This window comes from Tachysurus fulvidraco, chromosome 6, assembly GCF_022655615.1.
Source record: "Tachysurus fulvidraco isolate hzauxx_2018 chromosome 6, HZAU_PFXX_2.0, whole genome shotgun sequence".
Classification (NCBI taxonomy): Eukaryota; Metazoa; Chordata; class Actinopteri; order Siluriformes; family Bagridae; genus Tachysurus; species Tachysurus fulvidraco.
Genome location: NC_062523.1, coordinates 15881710 through 15909235, shown reverse-complemented (window position 1 = coordinate 15909235; position 27526 = coordinate 15881710). Strand labels below are relative to the sequence as shown.

At 38.0% G+C, this 27526-nt stretch overlaps 1 protein-coding gene across 1 annotated transcript; it reads right to left on the bottom strand.

Annotated features, from left to right (window-relative positions):
• Positions 1-732: 732 nt before the first annotated feature.
• On the bottom strand, positions 733-27526 carry kcnj3a (potassium inwardly rectifying channel subfamily J member 3a). The gene is made up of 4 exons (XM_027164151.2): positions 26898-27526; positions 26005-26688; positions 25406-25622; positions 733-3422 (listed from the first exon to the last, which is right to left on the bottom strand). The coding sequence occupies exons 2-4, from the start codon at positions 26680-26682 to the stop codon at positions 2824-2826; spliced, it is 1494 nt and encodes a 497-aa protein (XP_027019952.1). The 5' UTR covers positions 26683-26688; positions 26898-27526; the 3' UTR covers positions 733-2823.

Below are 27526 nucleotides of genomic sequence, written 5' to 3'. Positions count from 1 at the left end.
ACTGAGTGCTTTTTTTGCATTTATTTCAGCAAAATGTTGAGCCTGTTTAAGTGATACTGTTTAAGGGGATGCTGATTGGTGGCAACATATGAGCCATGTGAATTGTCTCAGAGGATTTATCCACATTATATGGTGGCTCAAATCTGAATTTATTGGGTAATCAAGAGATAATGATAGCAATTTAGTGTCAGAGTGAAGCAGCTATTCAGTATGAAAAATGTCTGAGCACACTCTTCTATCCATGCTGCTTTAACGGCAAAATTAATCAATTATGCAGACAACAAAAACAATGCAAGAAGCAAAACTGGCTGAAAAATAAGCTTATAAAATGTTAGCATGACAAGATCATTAGGCATTTTTGTTGGTACCACCATAATTTAAAATCTAAAAGAATGAAAGTTTTTATAATAAGCTGTATTTTGCCCATCATGAACTTCGGTTACTCCATTTGAAAGACTTTAACGGCTTTATGTAGATGCCTTTATTGTGACCTTTCAGAGAGGTTTCTAGGTGAAATGCTTTTAAAACCTTAACTGTACAAAGATGACTTGAAACAAACAAACCAACAAATAACGTGTATGTTAACCCGTCTTGACATCCATGGATAAATGTTGTTTTCCTGCTATTTCTTATATCTTTTACTATTTATGAATTGCTCTAAGCAGGCCTAAATTTTCTAATATTAACATTGGGCAAGAAAATTCCAGTTTTCACACAGAGAGAATAAATCGTTTTATTTAAGGTACCATCATTACAGTTAGAATTTTCTTTTGCTAATAATTTAATAATCTCAAATGTATAATATTTCAGAGTTTATTGTGCCTTAATTGTGTGAGGTCATTAACCTATGTAACAGTACACTACAGGAAAGACTGGATATGTCTATTCTTGTATCCTAAGGTCAACTATGTCATACGGTTTAATGCTTATCCCTCAGTATATTTAGAATGATGTAAAGAACACATGAAACCTTACTTTACTAACAAAATATGTAGAAAGGTTTATTGGGCTTATACAGTGTCTTAAAGACTTAAAGACAAATAAACTGAGACTTAAGATATTATGTATATGTATGTATATGATTATAATGAAGGTAATCTCGGAAACTGTGACATTGACTTAAACAAAAAATTACAGTCATATATTCAATATTCAGTCCTGATACTTTAATACATCTGTGATTAGTTTCATTGTCTTGGTTTTCTGGTCCATTTTTCAACTGTCTGGATAACAGGTAAGAAAAAAATACATAAAATAAAATGATTGGGCATTATCTCATTATCTTTTTTGTAACTTACCAAACACAAAAAGAGTGAGTGAGACAGAAATTGCGAAAACCTATAGTGAAAAAGCAAGACCTTGGTGAATTTATGCTAATAAAGGACACAGTGCCAGTTAGTGATGCAGTGCCATATCCACCATCCATAGCAGCTTTCCTTCTACAGGTCGTGATTGGTGATATTGCCACTGTTTTCCGTTGGTGCAGAGTAAAAGCTTCTATTCTATAACCTAAGCCCATCTCCACTGTCATTTTCTCACTGTGAGGCTAACAGCGGGACAGTAAATGGCAGTAGGTGCCGAGATCTCCATGGTGATAAAGACTGAGGCTCAGGGGAAAGAGTGCTGCTCAGTCAGGGGGTATTAACAAGATTTAGACACCACTTCATCGGATCAGGCACTTGCATGCATGAATCTACCTTGCCACTCAATCAAGCAGCGAGGGAGAGAATTAACTTTGTGGTTAGGTAGTAAATGTGAGTTGATTCTAATCTCAAAGGTTAAACATTGAACCATGTCTCCATTTCTCGTGGTATTTAGTTATATAATTATACAACAGTCTCAGTATAATCAGACTACAATATGTGTAAACTAGCCAAATGAAGTTAAAGCACTATTAAAGCTGAAAAAACTAATTATAGTTCTTGTTAAACAGTCTACCACAAAAGGCATGTACTGGAATGTACAACAGGAGTTCAAATTAGCCATGTTTATGTGTCTTAGAGATCAATACAGCAGACATATTAATCAAAGTAGCTACACAGAGGTAAGTGTTTGTACAGCATTTAGTTATTGCTTAATTTAGGCAGAGGGGAAAATGTATTGATGCTAGTGCAATGAATTTCATCCAGACTCTAAACGAGCTCAGGGATTTTTAATGATCTTGCAAATTTCAGTTGTTTTTTTTTTCTTTAATGCAGGGCTGATACTTCTAAAAACCATTAAGATCCACTTAGCGTAGGCAATTTTTCTTTTATAAAACTGTTTTGATGAACTTCCCTTGATCCCAATTTGTGGAAGAATGAAGCTTACCCTGTCTGTTAAAATCTTAAAAACAATTATAGACAAGCGGAAAAATGAAAGAAGGTAATATATTCAATTCTAACATTAGAGTACATTACCTCTCTACGTAAACATGCATTTTAACATAATCTAAGAAACACTTTTACACAAGAGAAAAAAATGAATAAATAAAATAAATAAACATCAGGCATCTATGAGGAATTGTCCGATCATATGGCTTGATGCTCAGATGACCAGCTTGTCTTGGCAAACTTGATTCCCTCTTCAGATAAACGTGCCTAAATAAAACATGCCTGATAGCAGATCACTGCATTAACATGCACTTTGTGTTCCATACATGCCAGATTGTGCTTACAAATCACAACCTGAAAGAATTAGCTCACTGTATGTCTACCCACAGGTCTCCATAAATGTGCTTTATTCAAGTTGTCCTCTTTTATAGTTTCACTAGGCATAAGATTCTGTCCATGCTAGCTAGCCTAAAGTAAAAGTATAGTACATGTGTGTGATTGCTCGTGTCACCTATGTGAAGCGATCGGAGTTCATCTTTCGTAATTTGGGTGGCAAATGTCCGTCCATACGTCCTCCACCCCCTCCAAATGCCAGTCGCTGCAGCTTGGGAGGCAAATCTGCAACTGATTGGCTGATGGGCTCGGCATTTATTTTGGCACTCTTAGATACATTCTTTTCTTCAGAGATACCTGGCACGGAACTGATGCGATGCAGCTTTGTGGACAGATCTCCCAAACTGTAGGTCATCTCAGATGTAGTGGAACTCATTCGGAGCAGCTTCCTTGGCATCCCGTCTCTTCCCGTCATCTTCTGCAGCTTGGCTGGGATCTTGCTGGTTGTCTCTGCATCCTCCAAAAGCTCCAGGCAGTCTAGAGAGTTGTTCTTCTCACCACTGTTACACAACGACGGAGCAGTGAGTGGCGAGGACATGAGCAGGGCCTCGTCCTGCTCTTTTACACTGTAGGGTGGAGTGTTGACTTCAAATGTGGCGTGGAACTGAGAGTAGTCCACCTTGAAGAACCCATCCTCCAGAGAGATGACAGGGAAGAACCGATGGCCCCATAGCACCTCATCTTCTGTGTATGATGTCCTCGCTTGGCATGTCATGCCTGCAAGACAAGATATGGAGGGATAATGAAATTTACACATCACAGAGATTAATCAAGCAGAAATGACCCCAGCAGAATATTAGAATTCAAAAGACCAGTGGAAGGCCCCATCCGTATGACCAATAACTAACCCAGTTCATCAAAACTGGTGGTTAATGAAAAACATTCACAATGAAACAGCAGTGCTTTTGTGAAGCCAATGAATATGGATGCATAACATGCACATGGGCTCATTCATGCAAGTAATCAATTACAGCAACACGATGAAAAATTGATACATACTGTGCATACGTTCGTATCACTTCAAAGCTATAAATCTATGACGAGACAAAATTCCCCTCAATGTTAGACAAAAACATTTTGAATATACAATAATGTGATTGTTAAAGCATTAGTCACATCAGTCAAAAAACACATCCAACTACTCATTTGGTAACCTGCCATAGGACTCGTGCCATAAAACCACAGCCATGATACACAGTAGCATTTACCTCAAATCTGTCTCCGGAATATGCGGGAATAAATGCATTGTAGTAATTACACAAAGAAATATAGTGTATTACTAAAGCCATAAAATGATTATGTATATAAAATAGAATTCAAAAGAGCATGGAAGAGAGATTCAGTACCATCCGAATCTCAACCCTGGTTTTATTTTCCCATATTTAAACTAGCCCAAATTCTCATGATTTAAAAATGAAAGACTCATATTGAGGTAGAAGGCACCTTTCATATTACATATGATATGTTATTGGCCATCAGTATGCTATGAAGATAGGAATGCAGACGAACAAGAAGATGATACACTACACCTGATAGGCTGAGATGGACTTGTTAAATACAAAGTCAGCTTTATTTTCATTTCAACAAAGTTAATGCGGTGCAACTTAGAGAACAATACACACAGAAGGATATGAGGACATGGACATGCTCACATACTGTAATCACATTTATACACTAGCACAGTGTCTCTGAAATTTTGTCTCTGAAAATAAGTTTAAGGCTTCCATATTTTACAGTGCAATGCCATGAAGAAATAAATCACAGAAGCTGACAGACAGAGCAACAGCATCCTACAGCGCATGGGTCAAGGAACAGTGCGTTCTTGATTTTGTGTCCCAGCTACTGTGGCATAAAACCTTTTTTATAAGGTTTTAAAAGATCTAGAGTGGTAGATGATCTAATGATATAACATCTAGCTTATTTAGGCTTCACTCTGAAACTGTCACAGCCTTAACACACCAAAACTGTCAATTACATACTATTAGTTTTGAAAGGTTTGAAAATGAGTACACAGTTATAGGAGACCATATTACATGGTGCTTTCTGCTTTCCCGACAGTCATTGGTACTAAATTTTACTATTATTTTGAATTAAAACTGCCCTTTCTCCACTAACTATCAGCTGCACACCCTCTCTCAACAAAGAAAAATTCAATTATTTGAACCTCTTACTCATAATTGCTCAGGTCACAACAGCCAATGAATGCAAATGGAGCCAGGGGCAGCAGTGGCTTAATCTTAATCTTTGCCTTTTAATCTTCCACTATAACAACCATCCAAGCTCCATTATGGCTTTGCCACGTAAAAACAAATGGAAGTTTAAGATAATCAAATTACTTAAGCGGATTTACGCCAACAGACCAGACGAGCCGCCAAGGCCCAGGGAACTGGCCTCATGAGATTCAGTCAAAACAGTACATCATCGGTCATATTCCGCAGATGTGGAGCCTGAATGTACACACAACTGTCACAAAGTCATGCATGCAAAAAAAAATCAGTCAGACAGTACAAGTAACACAATTTTTGCAAAATAAATATTCTATATTTTTTTACATTTACAAAACTATATCTAGATTTCACTCGCTTTCCTCCAACAGCTAAATAAAAACACAAAAGGCTCAAAAAGAAGGCAAAGGGCTATAAATAGAGAATGTAATATGAAGGGATCACATAAATCATTTCCTCACATGAAGACTTGCAAAGGCCATGTGCTATCAGCACAGTACAGGCTTCTTTATTCCTAGAGACTTTTTTGTGGGTATGGTGTTACAACGCCGCCACTTTCATAAAGTACAAAATTACTTTCCGAGAGGGCAGACCTATCCTCATCAAAAATCCATTTTGCTATCATGGCTCTTCCCTCTGCTCTATGTACTGTGCAATATTTCACACACACATACACACACTTAAACACAGACACACGCACACACATACACACACTTAAACACAGACACACACACATACACAGAGAGAGAGAGAGAGAGAGAGAGAGAGAGAGAGAGAGAGAGAGAGAGAGAGAGAGAGAGAGAGAGAGAGAGAGAGAGAGCAGTGTTTTGTGTAGACCATTCATTTGTTGATTTAAATAAATTGGCCAATGTGCCATCAAACAATGCTAACAGAAGTGCTTACAAACACAACAGCATTTTATCCTCCATGCTACTTCTCATAGCCACCAGATTTACTGCCTATTATTGAGTCCACATCCTCTCATTCATATAGCTGTAGGCTCTATTCTATTATATTCACATAGAAACAGCTGTAGCTGTATATTTCGTTGGAATCAGTAAACAGTAACAATTTGATTCATATAATAATAAGCACCACAGAGCAACTATAAAATGATGGATTAATTTTTAAGGATGAGTATATGGCTAACGCTGTTTACACAAAGCTGCAGATACTGTAAGGGTGAACGCACCGCTCTCTTTGGGTGTGTACATTGTTTCTGCCTCATTTCTCCAGAGTCTGTAGCAAGACACAAAGAAATATTCCAGGATCACTAAGACAGCATGTTGTCTGGAACTGCAGGCAAAAATGCCAACTGAGTCTAAACACTGTGATGCAGAGCCCCATTCGATTTGTGCTGTTCAGTCGCATGTTATCAGAGAAAGTTCTTGTAAGGCCTGTGAATATGACACATCTGAGTCAATTTGTCTTTTGTCTCTGATATGCAACACTTGTCAACTAAAAAAAAAAAAGACATTACTCAGCTCAGCAGGAGAGGACAAGATGAAAACAACAAAGACCACAAACAAGGAAAAGGTACATGAAAAGGTGCAGTCAATATCAAGCATCAATACAACAAATTAGAGGGACTGCTATATAACTTTAATGTGCTACTGCATACATAACTGAATGCATGTTCTGCCATAGCACTGACAACAGCTTGATTATATTTATTATTCATGATGCATCATACACTTGTACAAAACAAAACCCAAATTCCAGCCGTGGATTAGAACAAATCAAAAACAAATTGCCAAGCTCCCCTTTCACCTTCAAGCTTATAATTAAAATGTAATAATGCAAACACTCAAATTCATTTTGCTTCATACAACTGATCAAGCCGACGTCTGTAACAGGCCTGTGAGTAAAAGGTGGTGGAAGAGAGTTAAAACCCCATCAATTTATTTCACACAGGGGAAAAGAACTTATGTAATCAGGACTACAACTGTGTGTTTCTATGGAAACCTAATCCTACCAACATGCACATGTAAAGCTGCTACGATCAGTGAGGTTCTCATGTTTGAAGGTGGCTTTCATCAAAAACACTCACAGAGAGACTTTCATGTCCACAGGAGAATATGACCATTATGACAGTTTACTCTATAAGATGAAATAGACGGAATATTATCTTTATATTACAATATAGATGATTTTGTGATTTGTTGCATGACAGTTATATATATTCATTGAAAGGTTAAATATTGTTCAAAACATTTATTTTGTATTTCGTGCCTCACATTTCAAAATATTCTGACATCTGAGTTGAAACTCTGCCTGCATACACTATGGGCTGCCAAAGTGCCATCATTCAAATATAAACTGCCAACACTCATATGATCAGAAATCTGGCAGACCTCAGACCCAACACTGCAAACCAATCCGAAAATGTTACATGATGAAATGCATTAAATGGGACTTCTAATTTCCCTGTCTTTAAAAACGCATGTTGACCTGATTTAAATGTATGATGATAAGAAGAAGCTGCTACAGCCTTATTTTGTTAGAGTCAGCTTTCGAGGCTAAGATGGCTTCGGGTGAATGTAACAAAACTGGAATGACAAAACTAACTGCTTAAATGATTAAAGGGCACAGAGGTAACATAAATGAATGACAATGAAATGAAGAATAATGAATAATAATTGCCTTTCTCTGATTTTGTTTGGTCACAGCATGGAGTATAGCAAAGAGAAGACTACTGTAGGCTACAGAGCCCTCTATGTAGCTCACGTATTCCTGAAAGTTAGTGCAAAGAGTGACAGAATTCTGAAGCCCAAGAAATGTGGGTGTTTCTCCTTAAAATTAAAGAGAAGAAACTAGTAAAAATAAAAGCTATTCATACAGAAACCATCAAAAGGGTTCTTAAGGTCAAATTGTCTTAGGAGTAGAGAGGAGGACTTTTAAGAGGCTTAAGAGTTTCTTTAGCAAAGGGGAAAATGGCCGAAAAGTGAATAGGGAGAATAAAGGTATCGCATACAATTTTTATTAATGATAGTGAGTTAAGAAGATGCTATAGATTAGATCGTGTAGGGATTATTTTTGTGACCAATCATATTTACAGATAATATCTCAGACACAGCCACATTTGGAAAGTATGACTGATAAAGCAACTTATTATTTTTTTATTTCATGAAAGTGGTCACTTGAAGTCATTAATTATCACATAATTTGACTTCTTTTTAAAACCTAATGATAACTGAAATCACCTAAACAACCTTGATCGAAAGTTTACATATCTGTTTGGCCACATTATAAAGACACAGGTTGACACACACAGGTTTAAATGGCTATTAAAGGGAAGTTTCCACAACTGTGAATCATTGTAATTGTAATTAGTGTCTGTGCATAAAAAGTCAGTGAGTTTCTCAGCTGATGAGGTGATGCACTGACTTGGCTGTATAGTGCACCATAGGGAAGACAAGAGGACAAAAGAATTTCCAATGGACCTGCGTAATAATGTAGTTGAACTTTATAAAGCAGAAAATTGATATAAAAAATATATCAACACTTGAAAATGCCAGTCAGTACTGTTCAAACTCTGATAGGTGAAAAATTAGAGATTCTATGCCACAGTCAGATAGAACAAGAAAGATTTCACCCACTACTGCCAAAAGAATTGTTCGGGATGCAAATAAAATCTCAAAAACATCTACAAGAGAAACATAGGTACAGTACAGTGATGCCTCGAGATACGAGTGATTTGATATGAATTTTTTGAGATACGAGCTGTGATTCGACCAAATTTTTGCCGTGAGATACGAGCATCCAAGCCGGCGCCACCGAAACAAAGATCCCCAACGACCACGTGTGCTCTGTTTCCCCCTTCTCAGCTTCCCGCGTCTCACTCGGTTAAAGCCGCCTTTCCATTGCACACGACAAATGACGGCCGATAAAACGGAAGTCATTCATTTCCTATGGAGGGTCGCAAAGGGGCTGCGTGAGGTGCCGACCATCTGCCTATCCGTAATTTTCGGATCCGTTTTGAGCGTTGGATCGGTCAAAAAATTTTACTTGTGCGACTACACCGCATCTGATATGCCGACAGGTTTTTATTCAAACGACCAGCAGATATTAGTGAGGAAAGAGTGACAAGAAAGGCAAAAACAAGTGAAGAGAAAAGCAATGAAGAAAATTAAGCAAAATTAATGTAAAGAAAACAGAAATTGTAGCAATTAAGTTTAGTTAAGTTAAGAGAATTTCAGTTAAGTTCGTTAATTTTAGTGAAGTTTAGTTAAGTTCCATTTAAGTGTAAAGTAGCATTAAGAGTGTACAGTAGCGAGTAAGTGATCAAAAGTGAAAGTGTACGTGAGAGACAAAATTCCACCTGTTTACTCCACCCTCAACCTCCGTGCGCAAACCAGTTTATTTTTTTAACATTCTCTTTTATTACTGTATGTTTTTATACAATATTTGTCATTTATAAATACAGGTACTGTACATTTTTCATATTCAAAACACATAAGCAAAACAACTGGAGTGGAATTTTGCGAGCTGGAACGGATTAATGGGATTTCAATTCATTTAAACGGGGAAAATTGTTTTGAGATACGAGCAATTTCAGATACGAGCAAGGTCACGGAACGAATAAAACTCGTATCTCTGGGCATCACTGTAGTTCTGGAAAAAAGTGGTGTTGTTTCCAGGACCACAATAAGGAGGTACTTGCTCACAAATCACTTGCATCGTCGAGTTGCCAGGAGAAAGCCGTTACTGTGCTCATGCCACAAAAAGGCCCAATTTCAGTACAAACAGACAGCAACTACTTAAGACTCACAGCTTCTGGAGCAGTCATTTGGAGTGATGAGATCAAAATTGAACATTATAGTCACAACCATAAATGCTGTGTTTGGAGAGGAGTCAACACAGCCATCATTAATGCCTCAGGGGAGCAGTGCACAATATTAAGAACGAAAGATATGCAAACTTTTGACCAGGGACTATAACCTGAGTCTTATAAGAAACAAAATCAATTTGTTTTGCCTTCTCACTCATGCTTTTTTTTAAATGGTACACATCTTGCATATTCTCCCAAGATATGCAAACTTTTAAGCACATCTTTATATATTTTGCTGCTATGCCATTTATAGATATGCAAACATCTCCAAAACAGAGTCGAAATGCCATATCGGCATGTAAATGTAAACATCTCCGGCACAGCGCAGAAATGTCACACCGCCAAATTATATAATTTCTGTTGCTATATCTCTAATATGATTGGTCACAAACCTAATCCCTACACAATATAGCCTCAAATATCTTAACATAGAGACAAAATGAAGGCTTATAAAAAACATATTTTAAAAGTGCTCCTTGTATTTTCCTTGATCAGAATTGCTCTGAGATTAGTCCTGAATGACTCAAACTAATGTTCCTACTTAAGCCAAGTTATGAGTTCTCAAATGGGCTGCAGGATGATATTAAGACTGCAGATGAAGCTAGATCTTCCACATGACATAACTGTCCAAATGCATAAACCATTATATACAAGTTATACATGGCAAATCATGTGACTGGGATGATCCACAATGCATCAGTTTTATCAAAGAGCTCTTGTGTACATTCACAAGCTCATTGGAGCTGTACCCTGAAAATGCACACACATACATAGCTCTTCTGTGGGATCAGACCAGAAGGGCTTGCCTTTGTTCTTCCCTGTGCATCAAGGAGCATGGGTGATCACCGGATGTCCTTCCTTGGACCACTTTTGGTAGGTACCAAACACTGAATACCATGAACACCCCACCTGCTGTTTTGGAGATGTTCTGACCCCACCATCTAACAATCACAATTTGGCTCTTGTTAAAGTTGCACAGATCTTTATGTTTGCCCATTTTTCCTGCTTCCAAATGATCGACTCTGAGAACTGACTGTTCACTTGCTGTCTAATATATCCCACCCCTTGACAGGTGCCACTGTAATAAAATAATCAATGTTATTCACTTCATCTGTCAGTGGTTTTAATCCCATGGCTGATTGGTGGTGAAGTTTTTGCTCTTTACCAATAACAATAAAAAGCAGAAGAAGATCATTAACTAATTCAGATTGTTGTTTTATGACATTGAACCAACCTTCCCACAAAGCGCCACAACACAATCTGTTATTCAATATTGCAGTAATTTAGAACTAAACCGATCAAATCTCTCAAAGTGTATGACATTAAACTTAATGACTCCACAAATCCCGCACACATCTTGCGCTCACTCTCCTTTACTATCTTTGTCTTTCTTCCTCTCCTGCTATACTCTCAGATAATTGTCTCAAACTCTTTAAAGTATTAAAGTGGCTGAGAGAGAGCTTGATGACAGCAGAGAGAAAATTAATCAAGTCAGATTCTCCCTGGAGCTTCACCCTCTACACTTATTATTACAATTACAGAGCACCTGATTTTATTTCCACATCACTGAAGCAGATGTAGAGGATAGAAGTCTCTAGGTGTTATACAACCGGACAGACAGCACTGTGGTTGTGAAACTCAGCACTAAATAGACTTCTTTTGTGAAAAAAAACCCCAGGATATTAAATATGTAAAAAAAAAACAAAAAAAAAACTATGAGTGCTATTTAATTAGAGTGTTCACTGCAAATTAGTAATCCTCTGGTATGAGAATGTATTATGAAATCACAGAATATGGTACAGATCTGAAAACATTGATTATACTATCGCTTTGTGTCTGTTCTGTGTGATGCATCATCATTAATGATGAATATCTCAGCCAGTCTGGAGTTATTTTTCAAAAACTTGCATCGATGCTAATCTATGCTGTTGCTTTGAACAAGGTTAGGTCTATATATATATCACCAAGATTGAGGCAATCACTGATCACTGGGCACAAACACGTTATTAATGTACCATGAAAAATAGAGAATATGGCTCATTACAAAACGAAGTAATTCAACTGAATGTGACATGTAGAAATGCAACCATTCACACACTTTCAATCAGCTCTTATAAAATGAAAGGCTTCTGTATGCATTTAAAATCTGAATACCTTTCTGTAACCTGAATATGTTTATGTCTTTTCTGCAGTCTGCAAAAATTGCACACGTTTTGTTCCACATTTAAAACATTCATATTGAGCTCATACATGTCTGACCTTCACTGAGTTGACACCAGAAAGGGTTTGAGATAATAAGTGTAAGATCATCAGCAGACTCTTCACACACAGGCAGGAAGGAAACTGGACACCTGTGTGGCTGAAAGGAAGTAGTGCTGGGATTGAAATGACACACATACTCAGGTCTACCTTGGCAACCCTACATTGCCGTCATGACCGTTTTTTCTCCCAAACGCATAAGCACACAGCCTTCTGATCGGCAGCCATATTCAGTTCCTCATTTTATCCAACACTTTAAGTATAATTGTAATTTAAGCTACAGCCATCTACTTCATGTCTGTAGAGCAAATTAATGTTGTTCCACAAACCTACATAATGTGATTATTTTAAAACACACTATCATTGGTACAGTAAATTATCTTTAAGTGGTAGGCAAAAATGTAATTTCATACTGTCGCTAGTCCCTCTAAGGTCACTCTTACAAGAAGTCTGTGGTCTAATAAATGCACTTACATTCAATACATTAGAAGAAGATGAGATTGAGCGAATACACATAACACATGTAGAGTGGAAAGGGAAAAGGTTGAGAAGGACATCTGAAAATAAATGAAAAGGCTGGAGAAATGGCATGCTATAGGACAAAGGATTTAGGGGAAAGAGAGAGAGAGAGAGAGAGAGAGAGAGAGAGAGAGAGAGAGAGAGAGAGAGATTAGAGGGCATTACAAGTGGAATAGATAAGAAGGCAAGGTTATCAACACTGTAACTCCTCAGAACAAAGCATTATACAGAAATTACACAATGCCAGAACAGGTCAAATGTGATATTTGTCAAATCAGCTACTACACTGTATTAAAAAAACCGACAGAGAGTGCAAGCAGTAACATGCATTTTAATGACTCATTTCAGCATTTCTGTTGTTTTGTATTGCTATGATAAGGGATAGAAAAGTTTGATAACGTCTATAATTGCACAAAGATACCGATAACTGAAACTACTGTACTGGCATGAATCTTACTGGCATGCATCTTTACCGTTTAATCTCAATTTTTTGTACTCTGATGAACTTTATGGGTTGATAACCTGAACCCTTTCAACTGAAATACAGCATGTAGCTTACGATCATTGGCTGGATAAGTGAAGAAAAGACCTTTGTGATTTGTAGTATAAGTACTATAAAACTGAAAGAGTAGTATACTACCTCAATAAAAAAACACATAAACGAAGAATAGTAACTGAGAACAATTAATCTAACAATCTCTTTTCCTTGTTTCCATGTCCTGCTTCGTGTACTGTATGTCCTAATGATTCACATTCACCTGTAAATGCATTTCTTTCTTTTACATTGAGCATTTAATAAATATAAAAATGAATAGGTTTCTCTGTTGTATAGTTTCAGATCAATGCAAAACGATAAAAAGGAGGAAAGAAAGAGCAAAAGAAACAACATTTTTAAGAGGTTAATTAAAAAAAGCCAAGAAGTGAAATCTCACAATTTATGCCTCTTAAGCAAACAAAAAATTCATGTGTTTGTCCAAATCAATTAATGGAAGTCTACAGAGACACTCAGCCATGATTGATCAATAGTACCCATAATCCTAAACTCAGTACTTACAGTTCTGTGCTTGTAAACAGAAGATTTGTGGGTTCAAATCCCAGGACAGTCAGACAGTCTTGTGCAAGACCTCTGAGTAAAATCCCTACCTGCTTAGCCACAAGTACAGATTGTATTCTGTACATACTTTATGTATGACACTTTGGATTGAAAGTGTTTATCAAATAAATAAATGTACTGTAAGTAGGATTAAGCTTGGTAACACATTAACTGTCACGATGTGACACGGTGAAACAAAAGGCAAGAGAGGATCCAAATGCAGATAGGACTTTACTGGACAAAAACAAGAAACAAACATACAGGCAGGCAAAACAGATCAGGACACGGAACAGGAACAGAGAACAACATGAACCAAACACCTACAACGACCAACACCAGGGAAGTGAACAGACAGAGTAGATATAGTGGACAGGAGCCAATAACAAAGCAGAGACAGACAAGGACTAAGACAAAACACCTGGGGAAGAGATTGAATGTAATTAGTGTCCATGGTAACAGATAGGTGGGCGGGGTCAACAATTAACATCAGGGAGAGACGGCAGACAGAAACAAGGGGAAACAGACAGACACGTTACATTAACAATGAGATTGGCAGCTTACAATATGGTACATAAGGTCTGTTAATTAATATTTGTTCATTTACACCAGTATTGTAGAACTGAACTTATGGTCTCTTATGGTAATGCAAACATTTGTGTTACATGTAAGTTAGAGAATAATGTTATGCTACTTAACATGAGACAGTGACAGGCTCAAAGAGAGTGAGAAGGCAGAACATTAGAACAGGCTAATTCACAACATTCATAGACTTTGAGATCAGCTGCACTGCTGTGCCAATTATTTCCATTTTTAGTCTCTCTCTCTCTCTCTCTCTCTCTTTCTCTCTCTCTCCCAATTACATTGTTATTATACATCTGAAGAAAAAGTTATTTGCCAGAAAATGGGCATGGTGGCAGAAAGTGTACAAGCTCTCTCTCTCTCTCTCTCTCTCTCTCTCTCTCTCTCTCTCTCTATTTCTGTCTCTCTCTCATACTCACTCTCATACTCAATCTAATACTCACTCTAATACTCACGCTCTCTCTCTCTCTCTGTCTCTCCAGACTGTCAACTGCTGTGTTATGGTTTCCAGACATGATAAACCTTCCCCATCAAGCAGGGATCAAGTGAGGTTCCATGTATCACTTCTACCTGATTTATCACCATTCATCACTTCTCTGACAAATCCCTGAAGATACAATTAGCCACTTCTCTTTGTTCAGGCACATAGCTTACACACGTCCTGCCACCGTGCCCAAGTCTCATCCATTTTAACAATAATAACAATATAATAAAACCAGAGAGAGAGGAAGAGAAAGAGAGAAAGAGAGAGAGAGAGAGAGAGAGAGAGAGAGAGAGAGAGAGAGAGAGAGAGAGAGAAATAATTGGCACAACAAGGCAGCTGATCTTTAATATTATAAATGTTGTGAATTAGCCTATTCTAATGCTACTCCATAGCTTTACATCACCGTAACTGTTTATATATCCACTTACACAGTATGTTCTCTTAGGGATCAATTCACTGTGGTTCATGTAACATAGAATTAAATGATTATTTGTTACCTCCAGACTGTAATGTTCACAGTTCCTCATAAGATTAGCTCTTCAGCATTGGCTTACATGATACATATTTCAATATATTTATAAAACAACACCACTGGATAGATGAGTAGAGCTAAGCTTAAAGTTCCATCTTTACCAGACTGATCTGGATGCAGCACCAAATTTGAACTTTGCTTTTGTGAGGATCTTTATCTGTCCCTGTAATGGGATTTTGCAGTGAACTGCATCCTTGCAGAACACACAGCACAGATGCACAGCAGAAAATAAGTTGAGGAAAATTCACCCTCATGAATATATGAATTCTAAAAGTACAGACAAACGTCAGTATAAAAACTTGTACCTACATATAATCATGGGATGGAAATGATATTCATACAGACTGAGTTTTCCAGAATTATTGGCACCTTTGATTTGATGAGTATAAGATAAACAATAAGGCAAAAAAAGGTTATGGAAAATTTCTCTGTGGTTTGATTAATCTCACACTGAAATGATGGGAAAAAATCGAACCATTGATTAAAGCATAATTATCCTAAGTAAATAAACACACACACACACACACACACACACACACACACACACACACACACACACACACACACACACACACACACACACACACACCTGAATGCATCATACACATTTTTTGACATATACTTTCAAGACAAATTTGTCTAATTCAAAGGAAACCAACAATGACGTAAACACTGGTGACTTGGGGACATTTTCAGTTTAGGGTTAAATTAACTAACCTTTTTTTATACAGCTGTTTATAAAGATGTCAAACATTTGGAGGTGACTATAAAGTCAGGAAAGGAGAATCTAAGCAAATAATGTATTATTGACACAAAATATTAGCATTCATTTTGCACAGCCATTCAAAGCAATCACTGATATGCAGACAGTCTATGATTACTATGAGAAATTGTGCCACATTGTATATATAGATAACCTAATAATAACATCCAAAGGAAACAGTTGCACATTGTTAAAATTAAACTGCATAACAACAAGGAATGATTCCGGTTCTTTATGCAACCAGCCTATTTTCTCTGGGTTTATGAATTGTTAATTGTTCATTGTTCAGTGTTTAACAGCATATTGTTAACACTAGAAACAGACTTCAGATAGCTGTGAGTTTTTTTCTATTTAAATAATGCCACTTAGTTTTGCTGGTGTTGCCCGTTCTAACTTCTACTGTTCTACTAAATAAAAAAAAAACACAACAACAAATATATTATAAGTGTTTCAAAAAATTATCCTTTTTATTCTTGCCAAATTACTTACAAAGGTGAAAGTCATGAGCCAGTAACTGTAATCTGGTGCACATACGTGCTGAAACTGAGCACCCCGATGGCATATGGATCTTGGCTGAGGGTTACAGCAGGTTTTGCAGCACTCTGACCCACAGCGCATCAGACTTAATTGCCATTCCTGCTGTCACCTGTTCAGTAGCGTCTCCTCACAGCTGGGAGCTCATTTTAACCCTGCAGTTTATAAACCGATGTGGCATGCAGCACAATGGAAGGAAAGCATTCTAATTGCTCTCAAAGTCTAAATGTCAAAATACTTGCTAGTCTTTGAAGCTAACAGACTTAGCAAACTATCACAGAGAGTCTCATAGCAGTTTGGTGATTTAATTTTCTCTGTTTAGGAAAACTACATTAGAAAATATTAACATTTTCTATATAAATCACCTTGATACCGATTGATCCATATATTTCTACATTGCTAAGCTACAATTACATCAGAAAAAGAGAAAATGCATCAACAAGGAAAATGCTAAGCTGGATTTTATGGACAGCAAGCTTCATTTAATATCAGCCTCCTTGACATTAATAACCTACATCGGATACAACCTCTGATTTTACTATCATTAAATGTTACTACCTTCAAAAAAGGCAAAATAGCACTTCTTATCAAATCAATCATGCTTGGTGGTTAAGATACTGGACCAGTTCAAATCCCCTGAGCAAGGCCCTTAACCCTCAACTCCTCAGTTGGGGATGTACATTGCTCTGGATTAAGAGGGCTACCAAACACTGTAAGGTTAAACAGAAAATATTTATCTTCTTGGCAGAGTTTGTCCAGTGCCTGCAACCAGACCCCTCTCATCAGACACTTCATGGCCTCAGGGTATAATGTATGTGATTGGCCACTCATCCACTTTTTCTTATTTCACTTGTACTATGTCACAAACATCCAACGTAAATTGATGAGTTTTTAAAACACTTGCTGGACTGCTATATTAAAAGCTGCTCACCACCACTGTTCAGCTGATAGGGGATAATATTCCAGACTCCCGATGCTAAGACATTGTAGCAAACATATAACCATTTCACAAAGCTGACAATTTATATCCTCTACTTCATGAAAAGTCCACTGTGAAAGGTCCAGAAGTTAAAAGGCATCATGTTCAGAACAGACGCACACTTCTCGCTGATTTACTGTACATTCTCTTGCAGATGATTTCATCCAAAGCTATTTATAAGCAGTTGACACTCTGACTGTGCAATGGTTCATCAATAGCTTGCTGTTTATCTGGGGATTTAAACTCACAACCCTCTGTTCGCTGGAACAAAACATTAACTGCTGAGCAACTGCTGCTACTGATGCCAAACGCCAATGATAAACATTACTATGCTAAATGGTACAACAGCAAACATGTTGGGGTCAACAACAAATAGATAGAACAAAGAGATCATTCTAAACTGAAAACTCTGCCAAGGCTGAAGGTTAAATATGATTAAATATAAACATATCTGAAACCCTAATTAAACTCGCACTCATGTGAATACTGCTCAGACACATGCCTCCACCTACTTATGCATACCAATTTAAAATTCATCTCTCTCTCTCTCTCTCTCTCCCTCTCTCTCTCTCTCTCTCTCTCTCTCTCTCTCTCTCTCTCTCTCTCTCTCTCTCTCTCTCTCTCTCTCTCACACACACACACACACACACACACACACACACACACACACACACACACACTCACACACAAGAGTGTAGGCTAAGATGGACACATTTATGTGCTTATTTAATATTTTATCTGAAAATGAAATATTCTGAGTGCAAAATATTAATATGTATGATACCACAGCACAGTCAAATTCTCAAATCTGATTAGTTAGAAGGTTTTACTTCATTTTGCTCAAAGCAAATCAAAGGTTTTATATTAATGAGCTCATTGTAACACATATTATATTATTGATGAATGTTTAACAGAAACTGATTACAAATCTGTGTGTGATTGTTTAAGATTTCTGAAAGGAAACGTGTTCGGAAGGAGCCTCTGGTATCTGTGCTTTGTAACAATCAGAGAGAGAGAGAGAGAGAGAGAGAGAGAGAGAGAGAGAGAGAGAGAGAGAGAGAGAGAGACGGAGGAAGGGATGGGGAGAGAGCGAGAGAGAGCGTGAGAGAGAGAGAGAGGGAGGGAGGGAGAGAGAGAGAGAGAGAGAGAGAGAGAGAGAGAGAGAGAGAGAGAGATGCTCCTGACATGCTCTATTTGCTATAGAGAACAGTAAACCCTGCAAACACTGCACTGTAATGGCACTGTTAAACCCTACACAGAACTGCATAGTTTACTTTTATAAACCTTAGAAGACTATAATCATAATGTATTTTATTGATAAATAAGGAAATAACAATTATAACTATAATTAGCGAGCACAAATTGATGTTGCCTCATTTCTTAGAACAAAGAGCCACGCTTGTTCATTAGTAATGGGAATAATATGTAAATATTTCAGAGCAAGGGTTGAACTTTAGTTACGGACGCTAGTATCGTTTTTCCGCCAGTTACCAAGCTCATTTACTCATAATAAAATGACCAAAATCAAGTTTCCTTGTGCTACTAGTTGGCATAAACCTAGAGCTGGTTTCAGTGCTGTTAATTTTTCAATCTAGGACAATTCCACATGCTGTGTTCTGTAGACAAAAAAAACCCCAAAAAAACAATTAAGGAACAGTATTATAACATCGTCCTATGAAAGTAACTTGATACATCGTTATAAAATGAAACATAAAACTCAGAAATTAAGAGCTATACCAAAAATATTAAATACTAGCTACTCCAACAGGATGTAGGGATGCAATGGAAGAGCACATGCTGCATGCTGCAGATCCTCATTAGGCAGAAACAGGCGTTCATAATATTTTCAGTTAATCAGTAGAATCTAATCAAGAATGCAGTGGCAATGCTGATGCCCTCAATACAAGTGAGCCATTAGCCATGGCTATGTCTTCTGCTACAGATAAAGATAAATTACATCTGCTTTACTTGCTTTACTTTAGAGATGTTCTTCACTGCATGGATCTACTCAAACCAAGCCAACAGGTGTAGCTAGCTAATGCACTTTCTTTCAGATTGGGTAGTTAAATTGAGTAAGGACAGACGTAGTAGCCATTAAACATAGTTACCTGCTCTGAGTTAAATAAAATGTTAAATAATAAACTAATTTATTTTTTATTTTTATTTATTTTATTTTAGGCTGAGTAAATTCTTTTTCTAGCATAGTGCTCTGGCTAAATATTGATCAAGGGTATGAAAAATGTCTGTTGTTATTTAGCTCTTCTCATGCCAAGCAGATGGTAATACACAATGTTACACGTTTTAGTGTCTGTATAGGCTAGTGCCTAAGAACTTATAGCCTCAAACAATAGTATTGAGGCATCACTATTCAAAACTTCACAATTAAGGCAAAATGGTTCAACACACAGACACACAGATCTCTTATAGCATCAGTGGGCCATATATAGCTTTCCACCACCCACACTCCACTCAGCAGGCAAACACACAGACATGCTGCACACAAAAGGGCGAGAGGATTTCTATTTTTCTTCAACACGGCCAGTAGAAAGAAGTCAGGGAGAGGAAACAAATAAAAAGAACAAGGGATAAAGTGAGAGAGGAATGAGAGGCAACACAGCTCTAAGCTCAGTATTACGAAGAGATGAAGGCAATGTGAAAATCATGCCCGTAGCCTTTTATGGACTTTTACACAACAAAATACACCACACCAAGCCAATAAAGGCTTGTTAGTCTGTGTCTTTCTCATGTCCCAGTTCCTGCCATCTGGGTGAAGAATGGTTAGATATGTTTTTCTTTAATAATAGTGCCTTGCTTTGGGTGTAAGCTTTTATTTATAGTAAAGTAATAAAGTTATGTCACATAATTATGCTGCTAGGTATTTATAGGGGTGATGGTGGCTCAAGCGGTTAAGGCTCTGGGTTGTCGATTAAAGGATTGGGGTTCAAGCCCCAGCACTGCCAAGCTGCCACTGCTGGACCTTTGAGCAAGGCCCTTAACCCTCCCTGCTCCAGAGATGCTGTATCATAGCTGCCCCTGTGTTCTGACCCCAACCTCCACAGTTGGGATATATGAAGAAAAAAAGTCCACTGTGCCGTAATGAAAAGGTGGCAATGATAAAGGATTTCATGCACCCAAATTCATTTATTAAAGGTAGGAATAAAACACAATAGTGTATGCTGCTGTAGAAAAACAATCCACGGTTGTGGTGGCATCATGTGGCTCGATGGGAAAGGAATCCACTCGACAATGATTATTTTCCTATAACAACACATTTCAAAGTGTTTTATCCCTCTTATTTATTTATTTGAGTGTTTGTTTGTTTATTTATTTGTTTAGTTAGTTAACTCTTGTTGTTATTATAGCTATAAACACTTGTTTTTACACTAGCACTGCTTTTTTCTTAATAGTACAAACTATTGCAGCTATTCATGTAACAAAGAAAGTCCTGAAGTCTAAAAACATAGCTTTACTTAGAACTGTTTGAAAGTACTAACACTGGAGACTCCTTCCAGCAACACCAAATCTTCACCACATCAACATTTTTTAAATTAAAATCACATTCAGAATCAAACAGTCAGAATCAGCTTTATTGTGACGTACTGTGGGTTTTACATGTACAAGGAATTTGCCTTGGGTGTATAAAACTACATTAAATCTGACACACTAGTCCCAGTGAATGAGCTGTTACTATAAAAAAAAACAATACCATATAAAAACAAGGTACTGTCAGAGATTTCCTGTTATAAAATATGAATCTACACTGTCTGACAATCACAGGGGGAATGCAATAACGCTGTGGCCTAAGTTTTTTCTTAACAAATTTATATTTGACTGTGTTGTTTTAAGAAAAATCAATATGATCAATGTTAACAGCATTGTGCTTTGATGTACGCAGTGATGGCTTTGAGGGAAAGCTGGGGTCAAGAAGCAAACAGGCCATTCTGATTTTCATGTAGTTTACCCAATAACCACTGGAGACTAAATTCTAGCCAATAGCCATTTCAAAAGGCTATGGCATGCATTACACTTGTACATTTACACCACTAGCTGCACAAAGAGCTCACAGTGCACACTCAATATAACAGCTATAACACCAAGTCTCAGGATGCAGTACAAAATCCAAGTCTGAACTTAGATGTGAGTGTGAAGTAGCTAAGTTTATGCAGCGTGATGAAGGTAAAAATGTTTGTGTGGTTTTTATGTTAATATCTCAGACAGTGCTGAGAGAACACTGCAATCATCACAAACTTTTAAATCGCCATGCATGTCCCATAACCATCCTGCGTTTCTGCTGATGCTGTCACAGCTCTTCAACCACAATACATTTGCTGTGAAAGCAATGCACATTCACAGGAAATGTACCAAAAGTGACAAGACAGAAATATCTGCAGCTGCTGAAAAAAATATTAACGACAAGTTTTTTTAAAATACCTAAAAAAAAAATTATTCTAGCATTCGTATTATCAATATTGAAAATATGGTCTGTGTGGTTCACTGCTCACTGTTGGAAAAGATTCATTATTTGATGCATTGACATCATTACTGCTGAGGCAGAAGATCATCACTACCACTGTAGCAGAGGTCCGTTACAGTCTGGGTAAAATGACATCAACCAAATGAGAAATGATTACAGCCTCATTAGAGTGACTCACAAATTTTGCATTACATGTTTTCACAGCTGACAGTGTTTCATCAACTGAATGATCACAGTTTACTGATTTGGTTTACGCCCCTGCACCACTTAGCATCAATATATGCCTCCATACGCTGTAAGCTGCCAGGAGAAGCACCTTAATGTGTCTACATGAAATATTTGTGCACAAAGAAATATTCATTCATATAGCTGACTCTTTCATCTAACTATATGATATACATAATTCAATAGAGTGGGTGGGAAAAGCCACTACATCGTGCTGTTGCTGACTTGCTACAACATGAGTTATGTGCTTCACCCAGAGGCAGTACGCTACAGCTTAAGTGAAACTTCAGGCGTCTCTTGATAGACATGTGGTTCCAAAACTGACCCTGATGTCCGCAGGCATTAAAGTTCAAAACAATATGCTGTGAAATTGGTGGATAATTACTAGCTTTAGGGAGAGACAGTACCAGCAAATTTACTGATCATGTTGATGGGCTGTGCAGAGTCTGAAATTGGACTGAAATGAATGTATTGTCACTATTTCACCCAAACCATCCTTGTTCCAGCGGGGATAAATTAATGCGTGGATGAAGTAGAAGCTACTCTTTTAGATCAAATGAAACATGACACTAAACTGCAATGGTGTTTTGATAACTGTTAACAAGAAGGATACGTGAAGTATTTGTGGCTCTTACATATGTACATATTTACTTATTTTAATCATTTCACTCTGTACTACAGTGTGTGTGTCCACTCTAAATCTAGGAAAAAGTGCTTCACACACTTTAAGGGTTTGAAAATAATCCAAACTTCACTGGCTGTGCGAAACCCTCATGAATGAGGGACCATGTTGCCGTGGAAACTAGTCAAGATTTTTTGATTTCTTAATTAACAAATTAACAGTGAAAAAACTGTCAAGAAACAGAATCCTGTGGACATTTCTGCATGCGGCTAGGCTATGATGTACCTGCTGATTAATTATAACTAAGCATGACCAGCTATATTTAAACATGACAGCATACAGCACACCCATATGGATCATCATATTAAAGCTGTACTGTAGTGATTAAAATGTGGTTTGCTTAAGTTACAATTCTCCTGATTTCTCATGTGAAAATTATTTAAAGGAACACACCATGAGAATGATGCTTAAACCTAGCAATGGGCTCATGAACACCTTGTCCAGTTTAAATAAAATATAGAAATTTAGAAGGAAAAAAATAACAATTGATTAGTCAAGTTGTCAACTGGGATGGTTGACCTCGTGTCAGATTTAATTCACTGTGCCAAATTGATTTTATTTCAGATGCCAAACTTTGCTCACATTGTTAGACTTCTTTATCAGCACATGGTGAAATCTATCTGCAAGAGCACACTAATTCAAAGCACCAGGCTCTAACGGATGTGTGAGCACCTCACATAGAAACAGTAATGTTTATTTTTCCCTTGAGGCTTGTGACACACTGCCAGTGCACAGCAATGTGAAAACAAGACTACTTTATGCTGCTGCAAATTTCACTCATATGTTACAAGCCATGAAGCTCTTGTTTATGTGCACTAATGAGAAGAATAATTAGGTATCCTGTTCTATATAAAATCATGTGTACTTCTTCTCATGACATCATTCGTTTCACACTAGTTATAATTAATACAACATATTACACAAAAAAAAAAAAAGGTTGCACAAAGGTTGGACTGTTAACCAGATATCTCTACAGGTCCATTTAAAACATTTTCAGCCAAGAGCTGTTTTAACACAAGCTCTGAACAACATGTTTACACAAGCATTTTATCCCTGAATCAATACAGCACAATCCATTAGGTCTACTTACAGTAAAGTACCCATAAGGCATTTTTCCACTTTTAACCCTCATAGCCTTTATGCTATGCTGATACCTAAGGAGCATCACACTATTATAAAATAGCAAGCATACTATAACTGATTACTAACATGAACTGAGCTCACTTGTTTGCATAGCATGAATTTTACATAGCTAAATGTATATAGCTATGACTTATGACTAGATGGAGGCAAAATTATGTGCACACTACCGATTTTTCTTTGTTTGAGCTGTTTGAGCTTTGCTGAGAGTGGTAGTGTACAGTAAAGAAAGAAAGAAAGAAAGAAAGAAAGAAAGAAAGAAAGAAAGAAAGAAAGAAAGAAAGAAAGAAAGGTAGATAGATAGATAGATAGATAGATAGATAGATAGATAGATAGATAGATAGATAGATAGATAGATAGATAGATAGATAGATAGATAGATAAGACTTTATTGATCACAAAAGAGATTCAAGAACTTTTTGACAATTATTATATAATTGTAATATTTTGAATTAGGGTTATAAAAACATTCTGATAAATTACTAAGATTCAACAGATAATGTGTTCTAAATAGATACACATCCAAAAACAAACTGGATGAAAAATAATTCATTTGTTTTAGAATATTCAGAGGGCATTTGGTGAGACTAAAGAAGATCGTCGGGAGAACCATTCTTTTTAAAAAGGTAAAGTACATATCCTGATACATATCCTGCACCAATAATTTGTGCAGTAATGAGATCGGTCAACTTTGAAAAGATGGTAGATGTGGAAACACTGTGCTTTAAGTAACACATTTACTACTGATACTGCAGCGGACACAACAGCAAAGTTTTTTTTTTATTCGTATGTCAAATCAGGAATTATGCTGTATGGCACTGTGATGTGAACCTCCATCCTTCCAGTTTTTGTATCACTTATCCTACACAGAGGGGAACCTGAAGCCTATCCCAGTGCAAATACATCTCATGGAACAATTGCACACATTCACACAACCATTCACACATTATGGGCCATTAAGAGAAGCCAATCGGCCTACAACACATGTCTCTGTACTGGGGGAGAAAACCAAAGGAAACGGAGGAAACCTCTCCAAAACACAGGGAGAACATGCAAACTATGTGTAAACAAGGTGGAAAATGAATCCCTGATGTGCAAAGCAAGCATCCTAACCACTAAGCCACTATGCCCCCTAGTGTAGTATAAACAAGGTAATAAAATAAGTGGTAAGTGTTTCAGTGAGGTGAATTTTGGAAATCCATCACATTTGAAATGTATTATGAGAGACCAGTAGTAATGCTATTTTATCACTGATTAGTTTTTCCCATACTTACTTTTCTTTACCTAGGAGAATTTTCAGTCATTGTAAATCAGAACTGGATTCATTGAAAAGTCATGAAGAAAATAAAAGATGTTAGATCAGAGAACTCAACCGGCTTACCTGTGGTTTCCACAATTCCTTCCAGGATCACCACAATTTCAAACTGCTCAGTCTGCATGGACCGTTGAGAGAGCTCATAAAAGGGGCTTTTACTGTCTATCACATGACAGATGGTGAGGGGAGATACCAAGAAGAGCTGATCTGCACCAGTGCTGAAACCTACATCCAGCTCCAACTGATCTAGAGGGAGGAACTCACCTTCAGGGGTCTGCCGAGACTGAGAGAGAGAGAGAGAGAGAGAGAGAGAGAGAGAGAGAGAGAGAGAGAGAGAGAGAGAGAGAGAGAGAGAGAGAGAGAATACCATGTCGTTGAATTTGTCTGTTGTGGTTACAGCTCTTGTACATTTCATGTAACAGTCAATGCTATCAATCAGTGAGTAACGGTATGGACTAAAAGACGTGGCAAGGTAATGGGGCATGTAGAATTACTAGGGCATGTAGCATTTTTGTCTCACAGCTCCAGGGTCCCTGAGAGGTGCTTTGGTACATGTTTTCTCTGTAATCATCAGAGTTGCATCTGCATGTTTAAGACAATGCTCTAAACAGAACGAACCTTTTGTTTTTGTAGTGTAAAAGTTCCCTTTAATGGCTTGCACTTACTTTAAGCAGTTTGCAGCGGATCTGCGCTGAGACCATGTGGCTGTTCCGCAGGTTTCCGATCCTGAACATGAGCGTGAGTTTTCCGTCCCGCATGGAGATGACCGCATGTTCACTAAACATCAGCGTCTCGGCCCTTTTCTTGGGCTGAGACATCTTAATGAACATGCAGCCTATGAGGAATGCGTCCACGATAGAGCCGAGGATGGACTGAAAGAGGAACAGTATGATGCCCTCGGGACACTTGTCCGTTATGTACCTGTAGCCGTAGCCGATAGTGGCCTCGGTCTCTATGAAGAAGAGGAACGCTGAGGGGAAGTTGTACACGTTGGCGACGCACGGTGTGTACTTGTCGTCGTGCGCACGGTTCAGGTCTCCGCGCACGTACGCAATTAGCCACCACATGAAGGCCATGAAGAGCCATGCCACTGTGTAGGTCAGGATGAATATGAACAGATTCCAGCGCCATTTCAGGTCCACTAGTGTGGTGAACAAGTCGGACAGGTAACGACTGGTTTCTCCGCCCAGGTTACCGTGCTGGACGTTACAGCGGCCGTTCTTATCCACGAAGCGCTGCCGTTTCCGTTTCCGCTCCGGACCGGTCTGCCCGAACCCCGAGCCGCTGGATGAAGTGGTCACTATCTGGTAGTCGTCACCAAATTTTTTCCGAAGTGCAGACATGCTTCCCTGTGGAAGAGATTTATGTCTGAGTTACACTTCTGCACAGCAGTATGACTTCATTAACCTACTAGACTTAGATGAAGCACACTGTTGTACTTAATTCAGCATTATTTAACCAGCAAATGAACCATAAAATAAGGAAAATGTGAGATTAGTTTACGCACAGCAGAGATGGTCTGTTGAATGTTGTAAAGAAAAGAAAGATAAAGCCTTACGGATATGTTACCATCCGGATCCTCTCCGTGCGCAGGTGTCGTTAGTGCATGTCAGTGAACAGAACGCTTACAGATAACTAAAATCAAACTCCAACACGCGCGATCACGGCGCATGACTCTTTACTAATAAACAAGGCAGAGTAAAAAGAAAATAAAAATGCATGATCAACTATCCCGAGGCGCTGGACGCAGTTTCGCCCTTGATATCGCTGCGTTGCTCATTTGCTCAGTTACATCACCTCCTAGGAGCTTTAATCCAGTCCTGGATACTCAAAGTTATGATCAGAGTTGCGGTTCCTCAACAGATGCACCTTCAGCTGGTTTTCCACTCCGGCTAAATTGTGCAGGAACCCTGCTGATTTAATGCGTCGCCTCTTGGGGACTCGGATCTCGGCTTTGTCTCGACTGGCTCTTCATGCGCATTTTGGTCACTGCGAGTGAAGCTGTTAGCCCGGTGTCCTCTATGCGAGCTGCCTGCACCCTCAATAATAAGAAGTTTCCGAAGCTCCCATTCTTGCGTTGCTCCCAAGTCATAACGTTTAGTTTCTTGGTCTTAGTGCCGCCTGTTTTCTCCCTGTGCTTATGTTCCCGCAGTTTGTGCGTTTCTCAGTGCGCACGTTGTACAGAGG

Bases quoted from the DNA above. Each gene is read 5' to 3' on its own strand.
- kcnj3a (XM_027164151.2), bottom strand. From the start codon at position 26,682: ATGTCTGCACTTCGGAAAAAATTTGGTGACGACTACCAGATAGTGACC. The intron at 25,623-26,004 runs GTAAGTGCAAGC...TCTCTCTCTCAG, and splicing joins TCCGCTGCAAACTGCTTAAA to TCTCGGCAGACCCCTGAAGG. The intron at 3,423-25,405 runs GTAAGCCGGTTG...CTTGTCTTGCAG, and splicing joins AGGAATTGTGGAAACCACAG to GCATGACATGCCAAGCGAGG.